This window comes from Gouania willdenowi, chromosome 12, assembly GCF_900634775.1.
Source record: "Gouania willdenowi chromosome 12, fGouWil2.1, whole genome shotgun sequence".
Lineage (NCBI taxonomy): Eukaryota > Metazoa > Chordata > Actinopteri > Blenniiformes > Gobiesocidae > Gouania > Gouania willdenowi.
In genome coordinates, this window is record NC_041055.1 from 1956560 (window position 1) to 1978287 (window position 21728).

Sequence of the window (21728 nt, forward strand, 5' to 3'; positions counted from 1 at the left end):
AAGAAAGAAAGAAAGAAAGAAAGAAAGAAAGAAAGAAAGAAAGAAAGAAAGAAAGAAAAGATTTCCTTGGAAGGAACAAAGGAATGAATTTCCTTGAAGGAAGGATTTCCTCAAAAGGAAAGAAGTTAGGAAGGAAGGAATTCCTTGGAAGGAATTTAGGAAGGAAGGAAAGAAGAAAGGAATAATGTTCTCAGAAGGAAGGAATGATGGAAGAAGAGATTTGCAGATTCCTGAACTTAGAGAATAAATGGTAAATCAGTGATCAAACACTAAACATCTGCAGACTGACAGAAGGAGAACAACCAGGATAACACCATATTTCACCATCACCACTTTAGCCTCTACACCAGAGCCTGGTGGTGGGCTCAGAGTGGTGGGTGGTGGGCTCAGAGCGGTGAAAAGGGAGAAAACCTGAGGTGGACACATGTTGGTGTGATCACTATCTGCTCTGATCAGATCAGTGTTTCATCTTTTATTTAGAATAAAAAAAAGCTTGTTGGGATCATCATCATCATCATCACAGCAGATAAAAACTGCCTCTGAATTACATCGTTTGGTGCATTGAATGCAGACGTTAGCTAATAGCTCAGTGACACAGAGTGAGATGGATGAAGTATGTAGATGTTCCACTATGTGTCCACACTAACCTTTGAAGGCTGACTCCAGCACTGGAGCAGGTTTGGAGGCCAGTAAGATACGGCGAGCGTACTTATTGAGCGCTCCACTCTTCTCACTGGGAACGATGAGTTGTCTGATGAAACGAGTTCTATCTCTGATGTCATAGTTCTGGTCGTACTTTCCCAGGTTCAGGATGTACTGGGTCAATAGTTTGGTCTGTAGAGAGTGGAACACAATGTGAACACAAAGGAGAAAAATAGGAAGAAGGTTTGAAAAATAAAAAATGCACAGGAAGAACGCTTATATTTATTATGTATCAAATATGATGTCATTATTACATATTATATAATTTTATATTATACTTAAAATTGTAAATACATGCCCATATTTTGCTCATTATTATACCATTTGTATTTTTTTAATAATATGATGTTTTATATTATACTTAATGTAATATTACATTTATATTTTGTTTGAGTGTATATATTGTAAATACATGCATATATGTTGCTGCTGTTTTTATACAATTATTATTATTGTTAATATAGTATTTCATTTTTATTATTAATATCATACTTATTATATTAAATTAATACTTATGTTTGTGTGCAAGTATCTGTTATACAATCATAATTATTATTATAACTGTGATACTTGTATTATATTTCATACTATACTATATATTAGATTTTGTTTTTGTGTGTAAATATTGTAAAGACGTGCCCATATGTTGTTACTGTTTTTGTTATACGATCATAATTATTATAATCATTGTGATACAAATTTTCTCGTAGGAGTTATTATTTTTCTTCCGTGAATCCATTGTCCTGGAACTCCTCCTGCGCTAATAATGCATCTCACAGGGACAATGTCAAGGATGTGAAGTCGACCGTTTTTGGAGCCAAAATGTCAAGGTCACATCAAGTGTTAAAAACAATTTTTCATTAGACCGAAGCTGTACGACCTACCAGTAAAAAGATCTGTAGGGGTCAAAGTTCATGACGTTACAAAAAAATAAATTAATAAATACTTTCTTTGCTATAACTTGGCCACTGGTACCATTGAACAACATTTCCTTTCAATGTGTGACCATGACCTTTGCTCAAGGTCATATTTAAGGTCAAGAACTCCTCGGAAAAGTGCGACCCTAACACTCTCAGGACGACGAAGCTCAGCCAAAACAATATTTCATATTTGTGGCCTATAACTTGGCCACAAATTGAGATCCAGTGCTCAGACTGGTACCATTGAACAACATTTCCTTTCGATGTGTGACCTTGACTTTCACTCAAGGTGATATTTAAGGACAAGGTCAGTCTTTTGTTTTTTCTGCATTATTACTTTCAATTTAATTAGTAAAAAAAACAAACAAATCCAGATACAGGTCGTCATTTTTCCCATTTTTTTTAAATTTTCAATTGCCAAACACATATTCACCTTGGGAATACAGGTCTTGCCTAGTTTTGTATTATTACTATTATTATCGTCATCATATTTTATACATGCATATTATTATATTAGATTTTGTTTGTGTGTAAATATTGCAAAAATGTGCCCATATGTTGCTGCTCGTGTTTCATAAATGTGATTATTCCCATCAGGGCATTAAAGGAAGATTTAAACATCATCGTTGATGTCTAAACTTTGTGTGCGTACCTGTTTGGAGTTGGTCAGGTAGAGTTTAGCAGCTAAGTTGACCGTCTGCAGCTTCACGATGTCGTCCTCCGCCGTGAACGACTTCGCCATCTTCCGAAGAACGTCAGGAGCGATCTTCGGGACGCGTTCGCAGTATTCTCCGATCAGCCACAGGATGCTGGCCCGAGCCATGGACACCTGGGTGAGATTAGTGATAAATGTCATTAAAACCAGGTGTATCAGAAATACTCGTCCTGTTTACCGCATCATTATGGTCAGGATTACGTTCAAAGTATTAAATGGATTTAGACAGAATTGTAACAAAGATAACATTACATTGTGTAGGAAATCTGGAATTATTAATACTGGATCAGTTTGAAAAAAAAAACATTTCACTGCCTCACTGTGTTCATTTTGTTGACTAAAAGTTTTCGTCGACTATGACTAATTAAAAAACAAAAGTACATGTGAACAAAAACTAAATAAAAATATATGGTATTTTTTGTTGACTAATAAAAACTAAACTATAATGCTAATGAGGCAAATGATGCAATAGGCATAGACTGCCGGGGGGGGGGGGGGGTCTGGCATGCTCGGTTGGAGAGAGGTTGGAGAGGGCGTTAAGAGAGAGGTCATTTAGGTTAGAGAGGGACCGGAGAGGGTCCCATTCCTCTTTCAAACACTCCCTCTATGTCTGCTTACTCCCTTGTGTGTTTGCTCCTGTACTCCTTCTGGCTTTTGTCTTGCAGGTCCGTGGGATCCTCAGTGTGGAGTTACAGAGACTCAGCGGCTCTGTCTCCACCCTTTTCTCTGCACACACCCAACACAGCATAACGTGGATGGCTGTTCATCATAGGAATGGGATCCACACAAGGTTCCTGCTGCTTAACAGAAGGTTTTCCTTGCCGCCATGATGAATTCATGTTGGGTGTGGGATACATATGTATGTGTATATACGTATATATGCATATGTGTGTATCCATAAAATGAAGAGTCCGTCCTTAAGACTGCTCTACTGTAAAGTGCCTTGAGATACCATTGGTTATGATTTGGCGCTATACAAATAAAGATTGATTGATTGATTGATTGATTGAAATGAAAAAAACAGACAAAATGACAATATAAATTCCCAAAATGACTCAAAAAACAAAATTAAAATCAAGAAATTACACAAAATTACTCCACAAATACAGAAAATAAAACAATTAAATGACTTTTAAAACACAAAAAAACAACAAATGACTCCTAAAAACAGACAAAGATACACAAAATGATTTTAAAAAATTACATAAAATGATTTCAAGAACACAAAAAACTACAATAAAAATACCAACGAGTCCAAAAACGCACAAAAAAACCCACTAAAATGACTAAAAAATAATAATAAATGATTTTAATAACACACAAGACTAAAATAACACAATATAAATACACAAATTGACTCCTAAAAACATACCACACAAAATGACACAAAACAAAAATACACAAAATGAATTCAATAACACAAAAAAATGACAAAAAAAACACTTAAATGATATCAAAAAGACACAAAATGACTCAAATAACACACAAAACTACAATAACAAATAAACAAATTACTCCCAAAAACATACAACAAAAAGATACACAAAATTGTTTCAATAACACAAAAAACTACATTAAAAATCCCCTAATGAGTCCAAAAAACAAACAAATTGACTTCAACACACAAAACTTAAAGAACAATACACAAAATGACCAAAACGAGAACAAAAATAAATCACTTAAAAGACTCCAAAAAGACACAAAATGACTTCAATAACACACAAAACTACAATAACAAACAAAGAAATTACTCCTAAAAACATACAACACAGAAAAATACACAAAATTATTTCAATAACAAAAAACTACAATGAAAATGTCAAAAATGAGTCCAAAAACACAAAACAAAAAAAATAATATCAATAACACAAACCTAAAATAAAGAAAATACACAAAATGACAACAAAAATAAATCTTTAGCATATTTGTCTTGTGTTTTTCTGACCTTAACATTTTTCTGTGTTTCCATTTCATCTTAACGTGACAAAGTGTTTCCATAATATCACCTGATATATCGTTGGAATGCCCAGGATTCAGAATGTTGCAGGAGTTATGGGTGAAAAAACACGCGAGGGAGAAAGAAAGTGGAGGAAGTGATGTGAGTGCTCTGACTGCTGACTCAGCATTCACAGGGTAAATAAAAAGCTGAGGGCGTTTCAGAGGCGCTCCTCTGTGAAGGATCGCTGATGCAGTGAAATGTCAGAGACGTTTAGAGACGAGTCCAACACTCCAGCTTCTCAAAGCTGGAAGCACATTTGATTTGGTCCGATTCCTGAGGTTAGAGTTTATAAAAACAGCAGAAGGAACATGTGACACTTTCCTGAAGGGTTGAGGTTAAGGACCAGGAGGTTTTAAGAAGATCTCACAGCTCATCAGGTCATATTCAACAGATTACGACACCTAAACTAAACTGAAATAGTTTATAACTGACTCCACACTGGAAGCACACACACACAAAAAATCAAAAACAGACAAAATTACGATAAAATACTAAATGAATACAAAAAAACTAAAAAATGACAAAAAAAAATACACAAAATAGGAAAAAAAATGAATTAAAAAAATAGACGACAATAAATTACATAAAGGACGACATAAAAAGCACAAAATGACAATAAAAAACAAAAAATTTTATTCAAAAACAGACATAATGACATTAGAATACTAAAATGACTACAAAAAACACAAAATGAGAATCAAAATACAAAAAAATGAATTAAAAAACAGACAAAATGACAATAAAATACACAAAGGAATACAAAAAAAGCACAAAATGAAAAAAATACACAAAATGACAATAAAAAATAAAAAATTTAATTCAAAAACAGACATAATGACAATAAAATAATAAAATGACTACAAAAAACAAACAAAATGACAATAAAAATATCAAAAAATAATTCAAAAACAGACAAAATGACAATAAAAAACTTAAATGACTCCAAAAAAAACCGCAAAACTACTCCTAAAAACAAAGAACACAGAGAGATACACAACATGACAACAAAAATACACAAAATGACAACAAAAAATACACACATTGACATTAAAAATACAAAAAATTAATCCAAACAGACAAAATGATAATAAAGTACTTAAATGAGTCCAAAAACACAGAAAAACATGGAGCTTTGGAGGTAAATGAGGTAAATATTCAGCAGGTTACGACACATTGAGACGGTGTGTCTGTGACTGGTACCGTGATGCTGTCGAACAGCTTGGCCATGTGTCTGATGATGTCACTGTGCTGAGTGGGCTGAGTCTGCAGCAGCTTCTTGATGACCACCACGCTCTCAGCCACCACCGTCTCTGAGGAACAAACCAAACACTCAGATGCTCAGTGGACAAAGCATCACAGTGGGGTGGGGGGGGTGGGGGGGGACAAGTCTCACCCACCGTCTCTGTTGGACAGCAGCAGCACCAGGCCGTTCAGACACGTGTCCGTCACCTCTGAGATGTTGGTGGCACAGCGGCCAATGGCCTGGATGGTGGCGGCAGCAAACTCCTTGTCCTGACTCTTCACGTACGTCTGAGGAACAAAGGGTTAATGGACCATTGGGGGAAGGGGGGGGGACCATGGGGTAAACTTTACTAACCTGGAACTCCCTCAAAATGGTGGAGATGTTGGCTTCATTGGCCAGATTGGTGAGGATCTCCAACTATTCAGAGAGAAGAAAAAGATGATAAACATTAATGATGATCTGAGCGTGGGAACTCATGTGTTTTAAGGTCTTCATTTAAAGCATTAAGGTGAGCCTGATACATGAGTGGCTGTTTATTTAAACTAGTTAGACCAGTGGTCCCCAGCCAGGGTTGGGGTCAATTACATTTTTTTAGCTACAATTACAGTTTTCAATTATACATGTTCAATTACAATCAAATTATAATGATTTTTTATCCTCAGAAAGTCAATTACAATTACATTCTCAATTACTAAAGTTCAATTACAATAAATCACAATTATTGAGCCTGAAATAAATAACCTAATAAAAATTAACCTTCCTCTTGTGTTAGCATTCTGTTAGCATCTCTAATGATAACGGGTCCTAAATCAGCTGTAAAATACACTAAAAACAAATATCTATCATCTCATTTCTTTCCCATCTATTGATTACCTTGTTATGCTTCCTAATCAATTAAAATATTGGTATGAATACTTTTGGTGAGGGCGTCGGAGCCTTTTTTGTGTCAGTATACTCCGAGATTTACATTTTTCTAAAATGGTCAAATGTGGGAAAGCTTGATATGAAATATATTCTAATAATTGTTAACTACATATGTGTTGAACTGAACATAAAACTGTAACATTGTTCCCCAGGTTAGCGTTAAATTATAATCAATAATTTTTCATGGCAATTACATTACATTAGTCCATTATCTAAACTCAATTACATTTTAATTATGATTACAATATTAAAAAAAATGTAATTACAATTATAATTAAGCCATCATTGTAATTAATTATCAATCATGCAATTACAATTATAATTGTCCACTCACTTTTATGTATGTTCAGGTCATTTTATTTTGACAAATCATCACTTCTGTTTTTGCTCTGACATCTCCTTCACGTAACGTAACATCATCATTAGGGATGTAACGATTCACTCAACTCCCGATACGATTCGATTCACGATACTGGGTTCACGATACGATTCTCTCACGATTTATTTTACAAAATGGGACTGTAGACAAATTTTTTTTGGGAAAAAAATACGGAACTATTTTCCTTTTATTTTTTATTGTCAAAAGAATTCCTTGATAAACTATTCAAAACAATGCAATTTAACTAAAAATAAATCTTGAATGAAATAAATAAAGGAATAATACAAATGAAAATTAAGCCTATTAATTTAAATTCTGGTTCTATAATAAACAATGCAAAACTGCAAAATAGTTCTTTTTCTTTTTAAAAGTGCAACTGAAAATGTATTTTGTGCCTTAACAATTGGACTTTAAAAAAAAAAAAAAAACGTGATTGCACTGATTTACGTCATATTTGTTTGGACCAGCAGAGGCCGCTGGTAACACAGTGGTCGGTTGGCAAGCAGATATCTTGCAGTGAAGAAGAGAAGCTACGCTAGCAGACAGAGCTAATAGAAAAACGTGACTTTTACAGATATTCAAGTAATATTACAGATATTCTTTCGGTGCTAAAGGGGTAATGAATCATTTATTAACATATTTAAGAGTAGAAGGCAGCCAGAAAGAAAGTATTAGCAGACTCCGCCCACCGCCTACACTTCTGGATTAAAAAAAGTACTGCGATTCAATTTTCAGAAAATCGATATCAACCGTGATACCTATGAATCGATTTTTAACTGCCTTACGATTAATCGTTACATCCCTAGTCATCATGGACAATCGTAAACACGATACCGTAACCCTGTTTTCAGGAGTATCTTAAATAACAATTTAAACACACTTGATCAGGGCTTTTCAACTTTGATGTTGTGACTTGTGGGGTCTCCTGGAAATAAAATTAAAATGGTGTCGCCTGAAATGTCCAGTAATAATCAAATTTAAAAAATAAATTTTTTTTTTGTTTTGATTTTAAAATAATTTATTGATTTAACTTTATCTATTTTGCACAATTAAAAAACAATACACAAAATCACAGAAATAGAAATAGTGCAGAAAGAAAGCTCACAGACCCTAAATAATTATTATTTTTCAAAATGACACCACACCCACAACCTCAAACAATGTATTTCTATACTTTCACTTTCTCAAATATGTAAAATATGTAGTTAAAATAAAATGCAGTATAAAAATATCTGAGCTGGCACATATTGTCACTTTGTGACTGATACTGTCTACTCTGTATTTGTAAAACAGTGCAACAAAAATAATCTAATAACACATTTTAGAGAAAAAAAGTCTCCGGGTTACCAGAAATTTGTAATATAAAAATGGGGTCACGACAACAAAATGGTTAGGAACCACTGGACTAGATGGTTCTACTGGGTGAAAAATGGACATACAAGTTGCATTGTTTCATAAGTCGCATTGTTGCACAAGTCGCATTGTTGCACAAGTCGCATTGTTGCACAAGTCGCATTGTTGCACAAGTGGCATTGTTGCACAAGTCGCATTGTTGCACAAGTCGCATTGTTGCACAAGTCGCATTGTTGCAAAAGTCGCATTGTTGTAAAAGTCGCATTGTTGTACAAGTTGCATTGTTGTACAAGTTGCATTGTTGTATAAGTCGCAATCATGTATAAGTCGTAATTATGTATAAGTCGCAATTATGTACAAGTGGCATTGTTGCACAAGTGGCATTGTTGCACAAGTCGCATTGTTGCACAAGTCGCATTGCTGCACATTGTTGTATAAGTCGCATTGCTGCACATTGTTATACATGTCGCATTATTGCATATTGTTGAATAAGTCAGTGTTGCATAAGTTGCATTGTTGCACATTGTTGTATAAGTCACATTGTTGCAGATTGTTGTGTAAATCGCATTGTTGTATAAGTCATAGCTCATAATTAAGATGCAATAGGCATAGACTGCCGGGGGGGGGGGTCTGGCATGCTCGGTTGGAGAGAGGTTGGAGAGGGCGTTAAGAGAGAGGTCATTTAGGTTAGAGAGGGACCGGAGAGGGTCCCATTCCTCTCTCAAACACTCCCTCTATGTCTGCTTCTTCCCTTGTGTGTTTGCTCCTGTACTCCTTCTGGCTTTTGTCTTGCAGGTCCGTGGGATCCTCAGTGTGGAGTTACAGAGTCTCAACAACTCTGTCTCCACCCTTTCCTCTGCACACACCCAACACAGCATAACGTGGATGGCTGTTCATCATAGGAATGGGATCCACACAAGGTTCCTGCTGCTTAACAGAAGGTTTTCCTTGCCGCCATGATGAATTCATGTTGGGTGTGGGATACATATGTATGTGTATATACGTATATATGCATATGTGTGTATCCATAAAATGAAGAGTCCGTCCTTAAGACTGCTCTACTGTAAAGTGCCTTGAGATACCATTGGTTATGATTTGGCGCTATACAAATAAAGATTGATTGATTGATTGATAAGTCGCACTGTTGCATATTGTTGTATAAGTCGCACTGTTGCATATTGTTGTATAAGTCGCACTGTTGCACATTGTTGTGTAAATCGCATTTGTTGTATATGTCGCATTGTTGCATATTGTTGTATAAGTTGCATATATTTGTATAAGTTGCATATATTTGTATAAGTTGCATATTGTTGTATAAATTGCATTGTTGCATATTGTTGTATAAGTCGCGTTGTTGCATATTGTTGGGTAAGTCGTATTGTTGCACATTGTTGTATAAATTGAAGCCTTAATTGTAAAAGAAAAGTCATGACTCTGAATAATCCAGTGCAGTAGATGGAAAAGTTACCTTCAGGGTCTTAATGTGAGTGGCATCAGTGGACCTAACATAGAAGCTCTTCATGTAAGGTTCAAACATTCCCTGTAGATCAAAAACCAGTGAATCATCATCATCATCATCATCATCATCATCATCACAGGAAGCTGTGCTCTTACCTTCCTCTGGATGGTCATGGTAGCGATGTTTTGAAGCACAATAAACTGCACCTCTCTGTCAGAAAAAGGACAGGTCACACACACACATACACACACACACAGACACACATCAGGGTTTGATCTCCAACCTGTGGCTCCTCAGGAGTCGAACCAGGGACTTGGTGACGATACAGACTTCCTGTTTGGGAGCCAGATGCCAGTAGAGCTGAGCGACAGCCATCACCACCTGGAACCAGTCACACACAGACACAGACGTGGATTCAGGCACTTTAAACGAACACGTCACCAGTAGAAAACACCACAGATGTACGGTCTCAGAGAGAACGCACGGAAATCACAGAATTCACCTTCTGAAGAGGAAATGGCAATATGAGAAGGAATACACCCTCACCTACATATTTTAAGAGAATATTATGCATTTTCTCCACAAGCGGCCCTCACAAAAACAAAAAATGACTCAATGACCAAAAAAATATAAAAAATTAATCCAATAACAGACAGAAACGACAATAAAATAGTTAAATGACTCCAAAAACTCACAAAATGATTTCAATAACACAAAAAAATACAAAAATGTAGTCCAAAAATACACAAAACAAAAAATAAATACTTAGATGACTTCAAAAACACACAAAAATTATTGCAATATCATAAAATGACAACATAAATACACAAATTCAGTCCAAAAACACATAAAACAAAAATTAAATACGTAAATGCCTTCAAAAACACACAAATTGTTTCAATAACACAAAAAAAACAATCAAAATGGCCAAAATGAGTCCAAAAACACAAACATAAAACACTTAAATGACTCAAAAAAAACCCCAAAAAGAATTCAATAACACACAAGACAAAAAAAAGAAACAAAATTATTCTAAAAAAACACACAAACCCTTTGTTCTCTCCTGTGTTAATGCTGTGATTGGTCATTATTCTAACGCTGATATGAATGTTGATCATGTGAGATCAGATACAGTTACATATGTTTGGCCCATCTCTGCTCTACAGTGTGTAGTGTGTAGTTTGATTAGAAACTCTCCCTCATAGCGTCAACACTGCTCTAGGTTTAGTAGGTGTATGTTGTGATCCAGTATCAGCTCTTTATCTCTCTGTGTGTTCTGCTCTACCTCTGAGCTCTGCAGGGTTTCTCCCCCACTAAGGTGATGTATTTATTTATTTATTTGTCAGTCGTGGAGGCTCTGACGTCCATTAAGACGGAGCATGTCTCTGTGTTGTTGGCGGTAAAGACACAGCGTGTCACATTTTAATCAACACTCTCATTTGTGAACATTTGTCCTCCTGCTGCTCAGCAGCCTCAGAGACCTTGAGGCGCTGGGATGATGGAGATGTGCGTTCACACTGGGGTTTTCTGTTTTTTTTTTTTTAAGGTGCACACAGGGAGGCTTTCCTCTGTGCTTTATGTCCTGTTCAGCCTGTTAACGTACAAATACACACAGTGACACACACACACACGCAGCAGCAGCTTAATGGAGTGCCTGTTTGGTTTGTTTCCTTTTAATGGATGCTGTTACCCTCCAGGCCCACAGGTGGCAGTGCAGTGACAAATACACAAAACATACCTGTCAAGTATTCCGTTTTGGCTGGGAAACTCCTGTATTTTACCCCTCTTTCCCGCCATCGTCTCATATTAGTATTTTCCTGTAAATATCCTATATTTTAATGTAATAATAATTAAAAGATGCCTTACTAAACTGGGTTAGGGTTAGGTTGAGCGCTGTCACTAGCCTCGCGAGAACTGACACCTGAAATGGCCTAAGTGGCAAATTTTCGAGAGATTAGTGCTGACAGCGGCAACAAACCTGGAAACAACTCAGAACAGAGATGATGAATGAAGATGTTACGGTGAAAAAAAACAAAAAACTGGTGTAAATATCTTGTAAAATGTGACAGAGTTTATCTTCATAAAGACCATCAGGATGTGACACAGTTACACGTTCTGTTAGATTAATAACTGAGATTTTAACGTCTACCACAGCAGAAGGAACCACGTAAGTCACCATGAAAAATCAGCCAATCACAAGCTCCACAATTATACACTCCTACAATGACACTAGTGAATACCAGAGAACCACATGAGTGAGCATGAGAAATAAAAGAAAATATGTAATAAAATAAAATGTTAATGTCGAACTTAAAGACAAGCAATGTGAAATTAACTTGTATATAAACTAAGTATATTAAATAAACAAATGTGCTTCATAAACACATTTATGTTTTTATTCAGGCTGTTTTATAATGTAGAAATTAGGGCTGGGCGATATATCGACATTCAAGATGTATCAAGTTTTCTATTTTGGCGATAAAGAAAACTACAATATTGCATATACATATTTATATATATTTACATATACATATACACATACATATATACATATTCATATATATATACATATATATATACACATATACAGTACATATACATATATATACACATGTATATATATATTTATATATATGTATATATATTTTATATCAAAATACTAATTTTAGGAGTGGCTGCTTTTACTTCTCAGAACAACATGTAAAGCTCAGTTAAATGGATCAATGAGTGCGTTCTAACCCAGACCTTCCTCATAACAAGCTACAGTACTCACTCACACGTGCTGTCCCTTACAGGAGAAAAAGCCAAAAGTGTCACATATTGATCATCTGTTAATGAATGTCCCTGTGTAGCATTTTGCATCAGCAAATTTAACTAAGAATTGTCTTTCTGGTCAGACTTCATTTAAAATAAAATGATCTCGATTTATATCATATAAAACCTTTTTGAGAAAATATATTGAGATATGAGTTTTGGTCCATATCACCAGCCCTAGTAGGAATGTTCACAGCATTTTAATGTTAATAAAGGTCGACCTACCAGATTATAATCACATAATTGTGTTTAGTGAGTGGTTGATAAGTGGCTATTTTAGATTTATTGGATACTGGAGCTTGGTTGGTGTGGTGGAACTGCTAGTAGCAGGCGCCTGAAAATTTCCCTTATTTTCAAATCCAAACTTGACAGGTATGACAAAATGACTCCAAAAAAACCATGCAATACAGAAAGATACACAAAAAATGATTCCAATAACACAAAAACACAATATAAATACACAAATTAAATACTTAAATGACTCCAAAAACACACAAAAATGATTTCAATAACACAAAATTACAGAAAAATACACAAAAGGACTCCAACAAAACACAAAACTACAATAAAAACACACAAAATTACTCCAAAAAACAGACAAAAAATACTTAAATAAGACAAAAAACTACAATAAAACTTCCCAAAAAGAGTCCAGAAACACACAAAACAAAAATAAAACACAACTCCAAAAACACAAAATGACAAATAAATACTTAAACCAGTCCAAAAACACTCAAAAATGATTTCAATAACACAAAATAAGAGAAAAAGTTACTCACAGCAGTGTTCCTGCTCTGCAGCAGAGGTTTGGTGTTCCTCAGTAAAAGCCTGTGATCTGGATCCATGGTGTAGGGCTTAGTTTCCTCCTGATCCTTTTTCTCCTCAGCGTCTGAGTCATAGAAAGTTTTCTCGTTATCGTCGAACATGAACCCCTGAAACACAAGCAGAGACCCCCATACAGCTTAAGTATCAGATTACTTTTATATCGCCCTATTTAACGCTATAATATGATATTATTTAATGTTGTTCTACTTCTATCTACTTTTTATTTAAGACGCAAGATGAGACACAAATAGACAATATACGACAAGACAAGATATAACAAGACATGGTAAGTCAAAAGATGAGATGAGAAATGTGCAAAGGCACGACAAGACAGGACACAAGACGACAAGACCAACTATGACAAAATATCACAAGACAAGATTTGACAAGACATGGCAAAAAGTTGAGATGAGTAGAGACAAAATCCAAAAAGGCATGACAAGATACAAGACAATAAGACAAGACAAAACACGAGGGTGAAAAGACAAGTCCCAAGATGACAAGATATGACAAGACACAGAAAGTAAAAAAAAAAAAATAGACGAGAGAAAATATGTCAAGTCGCGACAACACAGAACCACAAGACACGCGAAGACGAGACACGGCACAAGATGACAAGATACGACAAGACAGCAAGACAAAATAAGACAAGTCAAAAGATGAGATGAGGCAAAATACGCAAAGGCATGACAAGATACGACACGACAAAACCAACAATGACAAAATACAACAAGACAAGATACGACAAGACATGGCAAGTCAAAAGTTGAGATGAGACAAAATAGTTCAAGACACGAGATGAGACAAGACAAAACACGGGGCAAAAAGACAAGTCAGACTAGACTGGACAAAATACGTCAAGCCAAAGTACGATGTGACAAATATAACAAGACATAAGACAAACTAAGTCAATACATAAGACAAGAGATTACAAGACACAACCAGAAAAGACAAGATACTTCAAGACACTGCAAGTTATGATAATAAGACGAGACCCGACAAAACGTGTCAAAACAAGACACAATACAAGACTGCATGACATGACAAGAGTTAAAGTTAAAACATTAATTGAGACCAGATGAGAGAAAATGTGTCACGACAACACAAACACAAGATAAGCAAAGACAAGATGAGACACGGCTTAACGTGACAAGATACGACAAGACATGACAAGACACGTAAAGTCAAAAGATGAGGAAACCAAATACGTCAAGACAAGACATAACAAGACATGGGACAACAAGACACCACAAGACAAAACAAGTCCCAACATGACAAGAAAAGATAAGACCAGACCAGACAAAATGGATCAAGACGAGACAAGGCATGACGTGACAAATGTGACGTGACACAAGATAAGATACAGCAAGACATGGAAAGTCAAAAGATGAGACCAGACAAAATACATCAAGACATGACAAAACAAGGGGCAAAAAGACACAAGACAAGTCCCAACATGACAAAACACAAGACACAGAAAGTTTAGAGATTAGACAAGACGCGAGAAAATACGTCAAGACATGAAAACACAAAACACGGGAAGAGAAGACAAAATTTGAAAGACAAGTTAAAAGATGAGACGACACCAGAAAAGGCACAACATGACAAGACACGAAAAGTCAAAGATGAGACAAAACAAAATCCGTAAAGACAAGACAAAAGTTGACAAGATGAGACGAGGCCTAACACAACAAGACAGAAAGTCAAAGAAATGCCTCACAATAGAACAAGACAAGAGACAGGGCAGGGGCCAGAGAAAACAAGACAAGCTCCAACATTCAGAAATGACAGAAACAGCAGAAAAACTTTTCTATGAATACACCTATAGGTGTTGATTAGGGGGCCTCACCTCCTTCCAGGGGCTGGTGAACTGTGTGCGTGCGTAGCGTGTTAGCATGGAGATGATGACCACCTGACCCCACTCCTCCACGTCCACCAGCAGGTTACACAGCTTACGGTAGTTCTTGTGGATCAGATCAATACGGTCTGGACACACCTCCTCAAACGCCATCACCACGCTGCCCGCCACCAGCTGCACAATCAGCACACACGCACGAGTTTGTTTTTGTTTTCTTTTTGTATTGTCTTTTACGAATTTTATGTATTAGTATTGTTTTGTCTTTTTGAGTCATTTTGTGTGTTTTTGTTAAGGTTTTCTGTTATTTTGTGTGTTTTTATAGTATTTTTGGGGTAAAGGGTTAGGGTTTTCTTTGCGTTTTGTTATCCTTCTGTGTATTTGTCAGATTTTGCCATCATTTTTTAGTAGTTTCTCTGGTTTGTGTATTTTTCTGTAATGTTGGATATGTTTCACAATCCTGTTTGTAGTTTTGGGTATTTTGCATTCTTTTTTAATGTTTTTGTAATGCTTTTTGTGCAAGTTTGTAGGTTTGTGTATTTCTCTGTAATTTTTGATGGATTTTGTAATCTTTTTTGTGTCATTTTGCGTATTTTGTGTATTTTTCAATGTTTTGTATAATTTTGCTGACTTGTGTATTTTCTTTTGTAATTTTGTAAACCTTTGTGTATTTTATGTATTTATCTGAAAATTTTCAATGTTTTTGTAATCTTATGTAATTTTACTGGTTTGTGTATTTCTCTGTAATTTTGACAGTTCTTTGTAATCATTTTATGTGATTTTGCAAATTTGTGTATTTTTTTATGTTTTTTGTAATCATTTTAGTGTGATTTTGCTTATTTGTGTATTTCTCTGTAATTGACAGTTTTTATAATAAATTTTGTGTAATCTATGGATGTTTTTGTAATCCTTTTTGTGTAACTTAGCCGAATTGTGTATTTTTCTATTGTTTTATAATCAATTTTGCAGATTTCTTTTGTATTTTTCAGTACATCTGCTCATTTACTTTTGGGGCCGCACAAAATTAGACCCATGGCCGCATGTGGCCCCCGGGCCACCAGTTGCCTAAGTCAGGATGTCCCTGATTTCCTGGTGTGTGCCGTCACCAGTTAAGCTGCTAATGGTGGTGAGGGTTTCAAATTGTCCAACTAACAGCGGTGCATCTTTAGAGCGACTCATAATGTAAAGGCTCTTGAGAAATAACTCACGACTTAACAGAAGCGACTCCAACACAAGCAGCTATAATTGTGTTTGAAACTGCACAACATCACTTAACCACTTTGATTACTAAACATGCATTTTGTCTTGGAGGGAGGGGGTGGTGGGGGGGGGTGATAATTGGAGAGAGTGCGTGTTGTGTTGTGCTGGAAAGTTTTATAAAACCTCGCATCTATAAAATAAGTGCTTTAAGTTTCTCTCGGGGGCAAAACGAGAAAAACTCACGAGAAGAAAAAACAAGCGACGAATAGAAAAGCTGATAATGAAGAGCATCTCGTCGGGAGGAGGAAGAAGCCGTTTATCCACGTCCACCTGCGCGCTGACAGCCTGTGAGGCTGACTGAGTGACAAGATGATCAATTATTATGCAAACAGCATCATCACACGCAGACGGAGGACAGGGAGCTGAATCCACTGCTCCCAATTAAAGCCTCACGGGAACCCAGTGGGTTCACCATCAGGAGCCTGCATTGATTCACTGTGTGTGTGTGTGTGTGCGTGCGTGTGAGAGAAATGATTTGATTTTCTGACAGTGACGAATGTCGAAACAAAAGTTGAAACCAAGCTGATTTCAGACGTTGCTGTGACAAACAAAAAAAAAAAAACTCAGTTTGTTTCAGTAGAAAAAAATAAATAAAAACACCACTGGAGCACAAAGCGTCGCATCATGTGATCAGTGTAGAAATGTTAATATAGTAACTGTTGTTTATCATTCATTCATCTATACCAGAGACAAACTGATGTAACTGATCTGAGGATCACATGATCAACATTCATGTCAGCATTAGCATCACTAGTACAGTGCCCGTTGGAAGTATGTCTTCATATAGAGGGAGGGGCTTAAGTAGAGTTGTCAATTATGGCCAAATGAGTATGTGTTAGAAGGTTAGATGTACATAGAGGTGTACATACTCTGTAGTGTTATAAAGGGTTTATTTGTGGGTGCAAAGTAAAATATCGTGGGCGATTTCCCTGGTTTAATTCTATGGGACATGAGCATGATAGATGTTCATTTTTATAAATTTTTTTGTTTGGCGTATTCTTCTGTGATGTATGTTTTTTGGAGTTATGTGTATTTTTGAATCTTTCTGTGCATTTTTTGTACAATTATTGTTTTTTGTTCTCATTGTAGTGTGCTTCTAGAGTCATTTTGTGTATTTTTGTATCTTTTTTAGTGTAGTTTTGTGCATTTCTGTTGTCATTTTGTAAATTTTTTGTATAATTATTATTTAGTTTTTTATTTTATTTATTTAGTATATATTTATTATAAATACATTATGTGTGATGAGGGCGTGTTTTGAGATGTGTGAGAGAAACTCGCCACTTGTCTCTATCTCCTCCGTGGGTTCTCACACATACACGCACGCCCATCAGCCGCACGCATGCACATACTCCGTCACAGGTGGTTGAAATGCGTGTATAAAGAACAAAAAACGGACCCGCGGGAACTATTTGAAACTTCTGGGAACTCTTCCATGTGTCGCAACTCTCTCTAAACGACTCTGTGTGCGTTCAGCATGTACAGCCAAGGTACGCATTTGGTTATAAAGCACGTGGTGAAAATATCAGCGTTTATAATGCCGTATCCGCGGAGAAACCTCGCTCTTCGCTTTCAACACAGCCGCGGCCATCCCGCCCAAAGTCTAACGTAACATGAGGCAATATGAAGGACTTATCTCTAGCTAAAGAAGTAAATGGTGAAGCGACACTGCCCCCAGCAGTTCATGTATGGTACTGCCGCAAAAATGAAGCACAAAGATTTTATCGTTCATTTACAGCATATATATTTATTTCTATTTTTTCTTTTGCCCCCCCCCCCCTCCCCCGCCTATGGTGTAAACTCTTTGGATTTGGGGCAAATCTGGAGGCTCTCCTCCATTTGAAAGTCTTTGGATCCGTCCGTGGAGAAAAGTGATGGTTACATTAGAGAGAAGGTATGTAATGAATTTGTGCGGGCGTGTTGGATCGTCCTCTGAAGGCCGCGGTCGCCTCTGATCCATCACTAACACGGCTTTGTGCCTTTCTCCACCAACTTCCCCCATTAGACTCCGCTCCAAGGTAAACTACATGCACCATCAACAAAACTGACACGGCAATCTCTGGGACACACACACACACACACACACACACACACACACACACACACACACACACACACACACACACACACACACACACACACACACACACACACACACACACACACACACACACACACACACACACACACACACACACACACACACACACACACACACACACACACACACACACACACACACACACACACACACACACACACACACCTCCCCCCTGTGACAAGTCGGTAATGGAAAAAATCACACTAAGCAAATGGTTCTTCTAATAACAATAAATTTTCTATAAAATTATGAAGGGCCCGGCGCGTTTCCTTGCATCTCTTTTGCGATGAATTCTAATTAGTGCGGCGGGGAATGCTGGGTCATCACGTCACAGACAATGTGTGTCCTCTGATTGATGGCGTGGCGTGGGGTCGCTCCATCCTCCCTGCTACTTCCCTCTTAAATTAATGGGCGTGTCACCTCAGGCCCTAATCGTGGCCACACCCCTTTTTCCTCCACTGTCGTCGTCTTCTCGTTTCAATTTTGCAGCAGAGAGGGAGGGAGGGAGGACGGCCCGGATCAATCGTTCATCTTCTAATGGATGGATAATAGATCCATCACAGCTGCACAAACTCCTACAGCGTAGTCGTTATCAGGCCTTCCTCCTCGTACGCTCTTCAACCCGCGGCGCCGCCTCCAACGTGTCACAGCTGTTTAACCGTGGAAAGGTAACCAAACGTTTCCTTCTCTAATGTGGAGGTCATGTGACTGATTAACAGCGTTAGTAAAAACGCACCAGGAGAGGAAATCAGTGTCGCAGTGAAAGTTTAACAGATGAACGCTCAGATACAAATACTTGATCTGTTAATAACTCCAGTATTTATAGCAGTGGTTTTCCAACCTTTTTTGGGTCGTGACCCCAACTTTCTGGTAGCCTTGGGGGACTTTTTTCTTTTTCTTTCAAGAATTAGTTTTTGATCATGTTTATTAAAAATGACAAATACAAAGTAGCGACAAAATATTTTTATTTGAACTAGATTAGACATTTATATTTATTGTGTGTTTTGTGTTAATTTGAAAATTAACGATACTTTTTAAAAATCTAATTAAGTAATGGGTTTATTTTTGGTTTCGTTTTTAACCAATCATTACTAGACATTTTAAGCAACCTCAAATGGGGTCATAACCCCAAGGTTGAAAAACCCTGATTTATAGACTTCATATACATATGTATTTACTTCTCTGAACTCGACTTCTGACGTTAAGAAAATGTAACTAAAGACTAAACCTGCGTTGCCAGGTTGGGTGTGGAGTAGAATTCCCAAAATTCCATTGTAGGGTTTACCCATTTCTGTGTCACGGTACACTTTTCCATTTCCTTTACTCGTCTTTCCACGTTTAGATCACTTCCTGAAAAATCCCATGGAAATGTGTGTCATGGTCAAAACATTATTTATGAAACCTATATTTATCGCCACCCTCACAGCGTGTGATTGGAGATGAATCTGCTGTGACGTGTCACCAGATAAGCTGATCACCAGTTCAGCTCATACACCATCAGCTAAAGCTTTGTACCAGAACCTTTTCACATTTGAATAACAGTCATAATAATGTGAACCAACACATTAAAAACACACTTCAGATGAAGCTTCATTCAGTTTCAGTCACAAGATAACATGATCACGACTTGAACCGCAACACATAGCGAGAGATTATGAATGGGATTATGGGCGAGATTAAGATGAACCAAACGTTTATGAAGACAAATTGTGTGTAAATATGTGATATTGTAAACAGATTTTTAAAACAGAGAAAAGAGTGTCAGATTGCAATTTCTGCAAATTTTTAAATAATGACAATCATAGTGAAAGTTACATTTGAGTTGGATAATTCCATATTTTCCATCAGTTTTATGTGATCACAAGGGGCCCGCATTAAGTGAGCCTAGAGTTCAATATATCGATTGGTTAGGCCAGTGGTTCCCAAACTTTCTGTTGTTCCTCCTTTCGAAGAATAAAACAAATTCAAGGCCCCCATCGCAATAAAATGGTTAAAAAAATGTTTTACCTTTATTGAAAAAAGGTCAAAATTGTGATTTTTCTTCTTCAAAGCTCAAAATTAGCATCAAAAGTGCTCATCACATATTTTTAAAAAGTAATAATTTTTTTAAACCATTTTTCATTCTCAATGACCCCTGTCCGCCCCCTGCCATGACGTCCCGCCCCCTCCCAGGGGGCACGCCCCACAGATTGAAAACCATTGGGTTAGGCAAAAATCCAATCAAATCAATGGAAACTCAACCCATTGATCAACATCGTCTGTGAACCACATGACAAATTTTCAAATTTGCATGAAATTTCTGAAACATTTCAGGAATAAATTTGCCAAAAACATCCAAATAGTTTTTAAAAAAAAATTTTTAGCTTTAGGTGAAATGTAAATTAGTTTATAATATCGTCTTAAATTGAATCGTGATTTACTTCAGGGTGTTTTATTTTGAAAAAAGCGCCTACACACTCACATCTGAGTTCAGTTAGGAAAAGTTTAAAATGGCTCATTGCACTGATGGATGTGAAGTCATCATCCAGTCATATGTTTAGTCGTAACATTATGTCAAAATACTGTTTCCTTGGCACTAAAGACGTCTGAAACTTCGACTAAAGCCTTGGTCGCTCCGAAGCCTCTTGACTTTCTGCTGAGTTCAGCGTTTTCCTCGTGGTCGGATGTGCCCGTGCGTCCACGGGATGATGGTGCCCTCTCTCGGTGCTGCCCTGCCTCACACTTTGGAGGAGTCATCCGTCTTCGTTAGCGGCCGCGGCTAAATATGCTCTGCATCTGGAGGCGACCGGGCTCTCCGTCTGCTCCCCCTCCTCCAGCGCTCAGTTTGAATGATGAATCTTTGTGAATGCATAAAGCCAACAGTGTGTGTGTGTGTGTGTGTGTGTGTGTGTGTCCGCCGTAAGTGCACAAGAGAAAGAGTCGACATCATCAGCTTGAGTGTGGGTTTAATCCCTGCACTGCAGCGCCCTCCAGTGGATGGTTTTATACTCACCGTGCTTTTGTCCTTCAGGAGCTTCTCAATCACTTCAATCAGCTGCTCCTTCTGATCCGGATCCAAGCTGAGGACAAAACACACACATGAGCATGAAGGAAACCATTTTTCTGTGCTTTTCTGGGAATAAAAGCCACAAGACTGCAACAAAAACATACAATATGACCACAAAAATACACTAAATGACAAC

The 21728-nt window shown here is 37.0% G+C and overlaps 1 protein-coding gene across 3 annotated transcripts in view; it reads right to left on the reverse strand.

Moving 5' to 3' along the window:
* The window catches only part of ap3b1a (adaptor related protein complex 3 subunit beta 1a), an 81083-nt gene that overhangs the window by 44304 nt on the left and 15051 nt on the right, over positions 1 to 21728 (reverse strand). For all 3 annotated transcript variants that reach the window (XM_028463313.1, XM_028463315.1, XM_028463314.1), the window contains exons 6-16: positions 21539 to 21605; positions 15183 to 15365; positions 13288 to 13440; positions 9978 to 10075; positions 9850 to 9904; positions 9704 to 9775; positions 5934 to 5996; positions 5734 to 5866; positions 5537 to 5646; positions 2275 to 2451; positions 648 to 834 (exon numbers count right to left, since the gene is read on the reverse strand). In XM_028463313.1, coding sequence (XP_028319114.1) covers positions 648 to 834; positions 2275 to 2451; positions 5537 to 5646; positions 5734 to 5866; positions 5934 to 5996; positions 9704 to 9775; positions 9850 to 9904; positions 9978 to 10075; positions 13288 to 13440; positions 15183 to 15365; positions 21539 to 21605 — 1298 coding nt within the window. The remainder of the gene's footprint in view (positions 1 to 647; positions 835 to 2274; positions 2452 to 5536; positions 5647 to 5733; positions 5867 to 5933; positions 5997 to 9703; positions 9776 to 9849; positions 9905 to 9977; positions 10076 to 13287; positions 13441 to 15182; positions 15366 to 21538; positions 21606 to 21728) is intronic.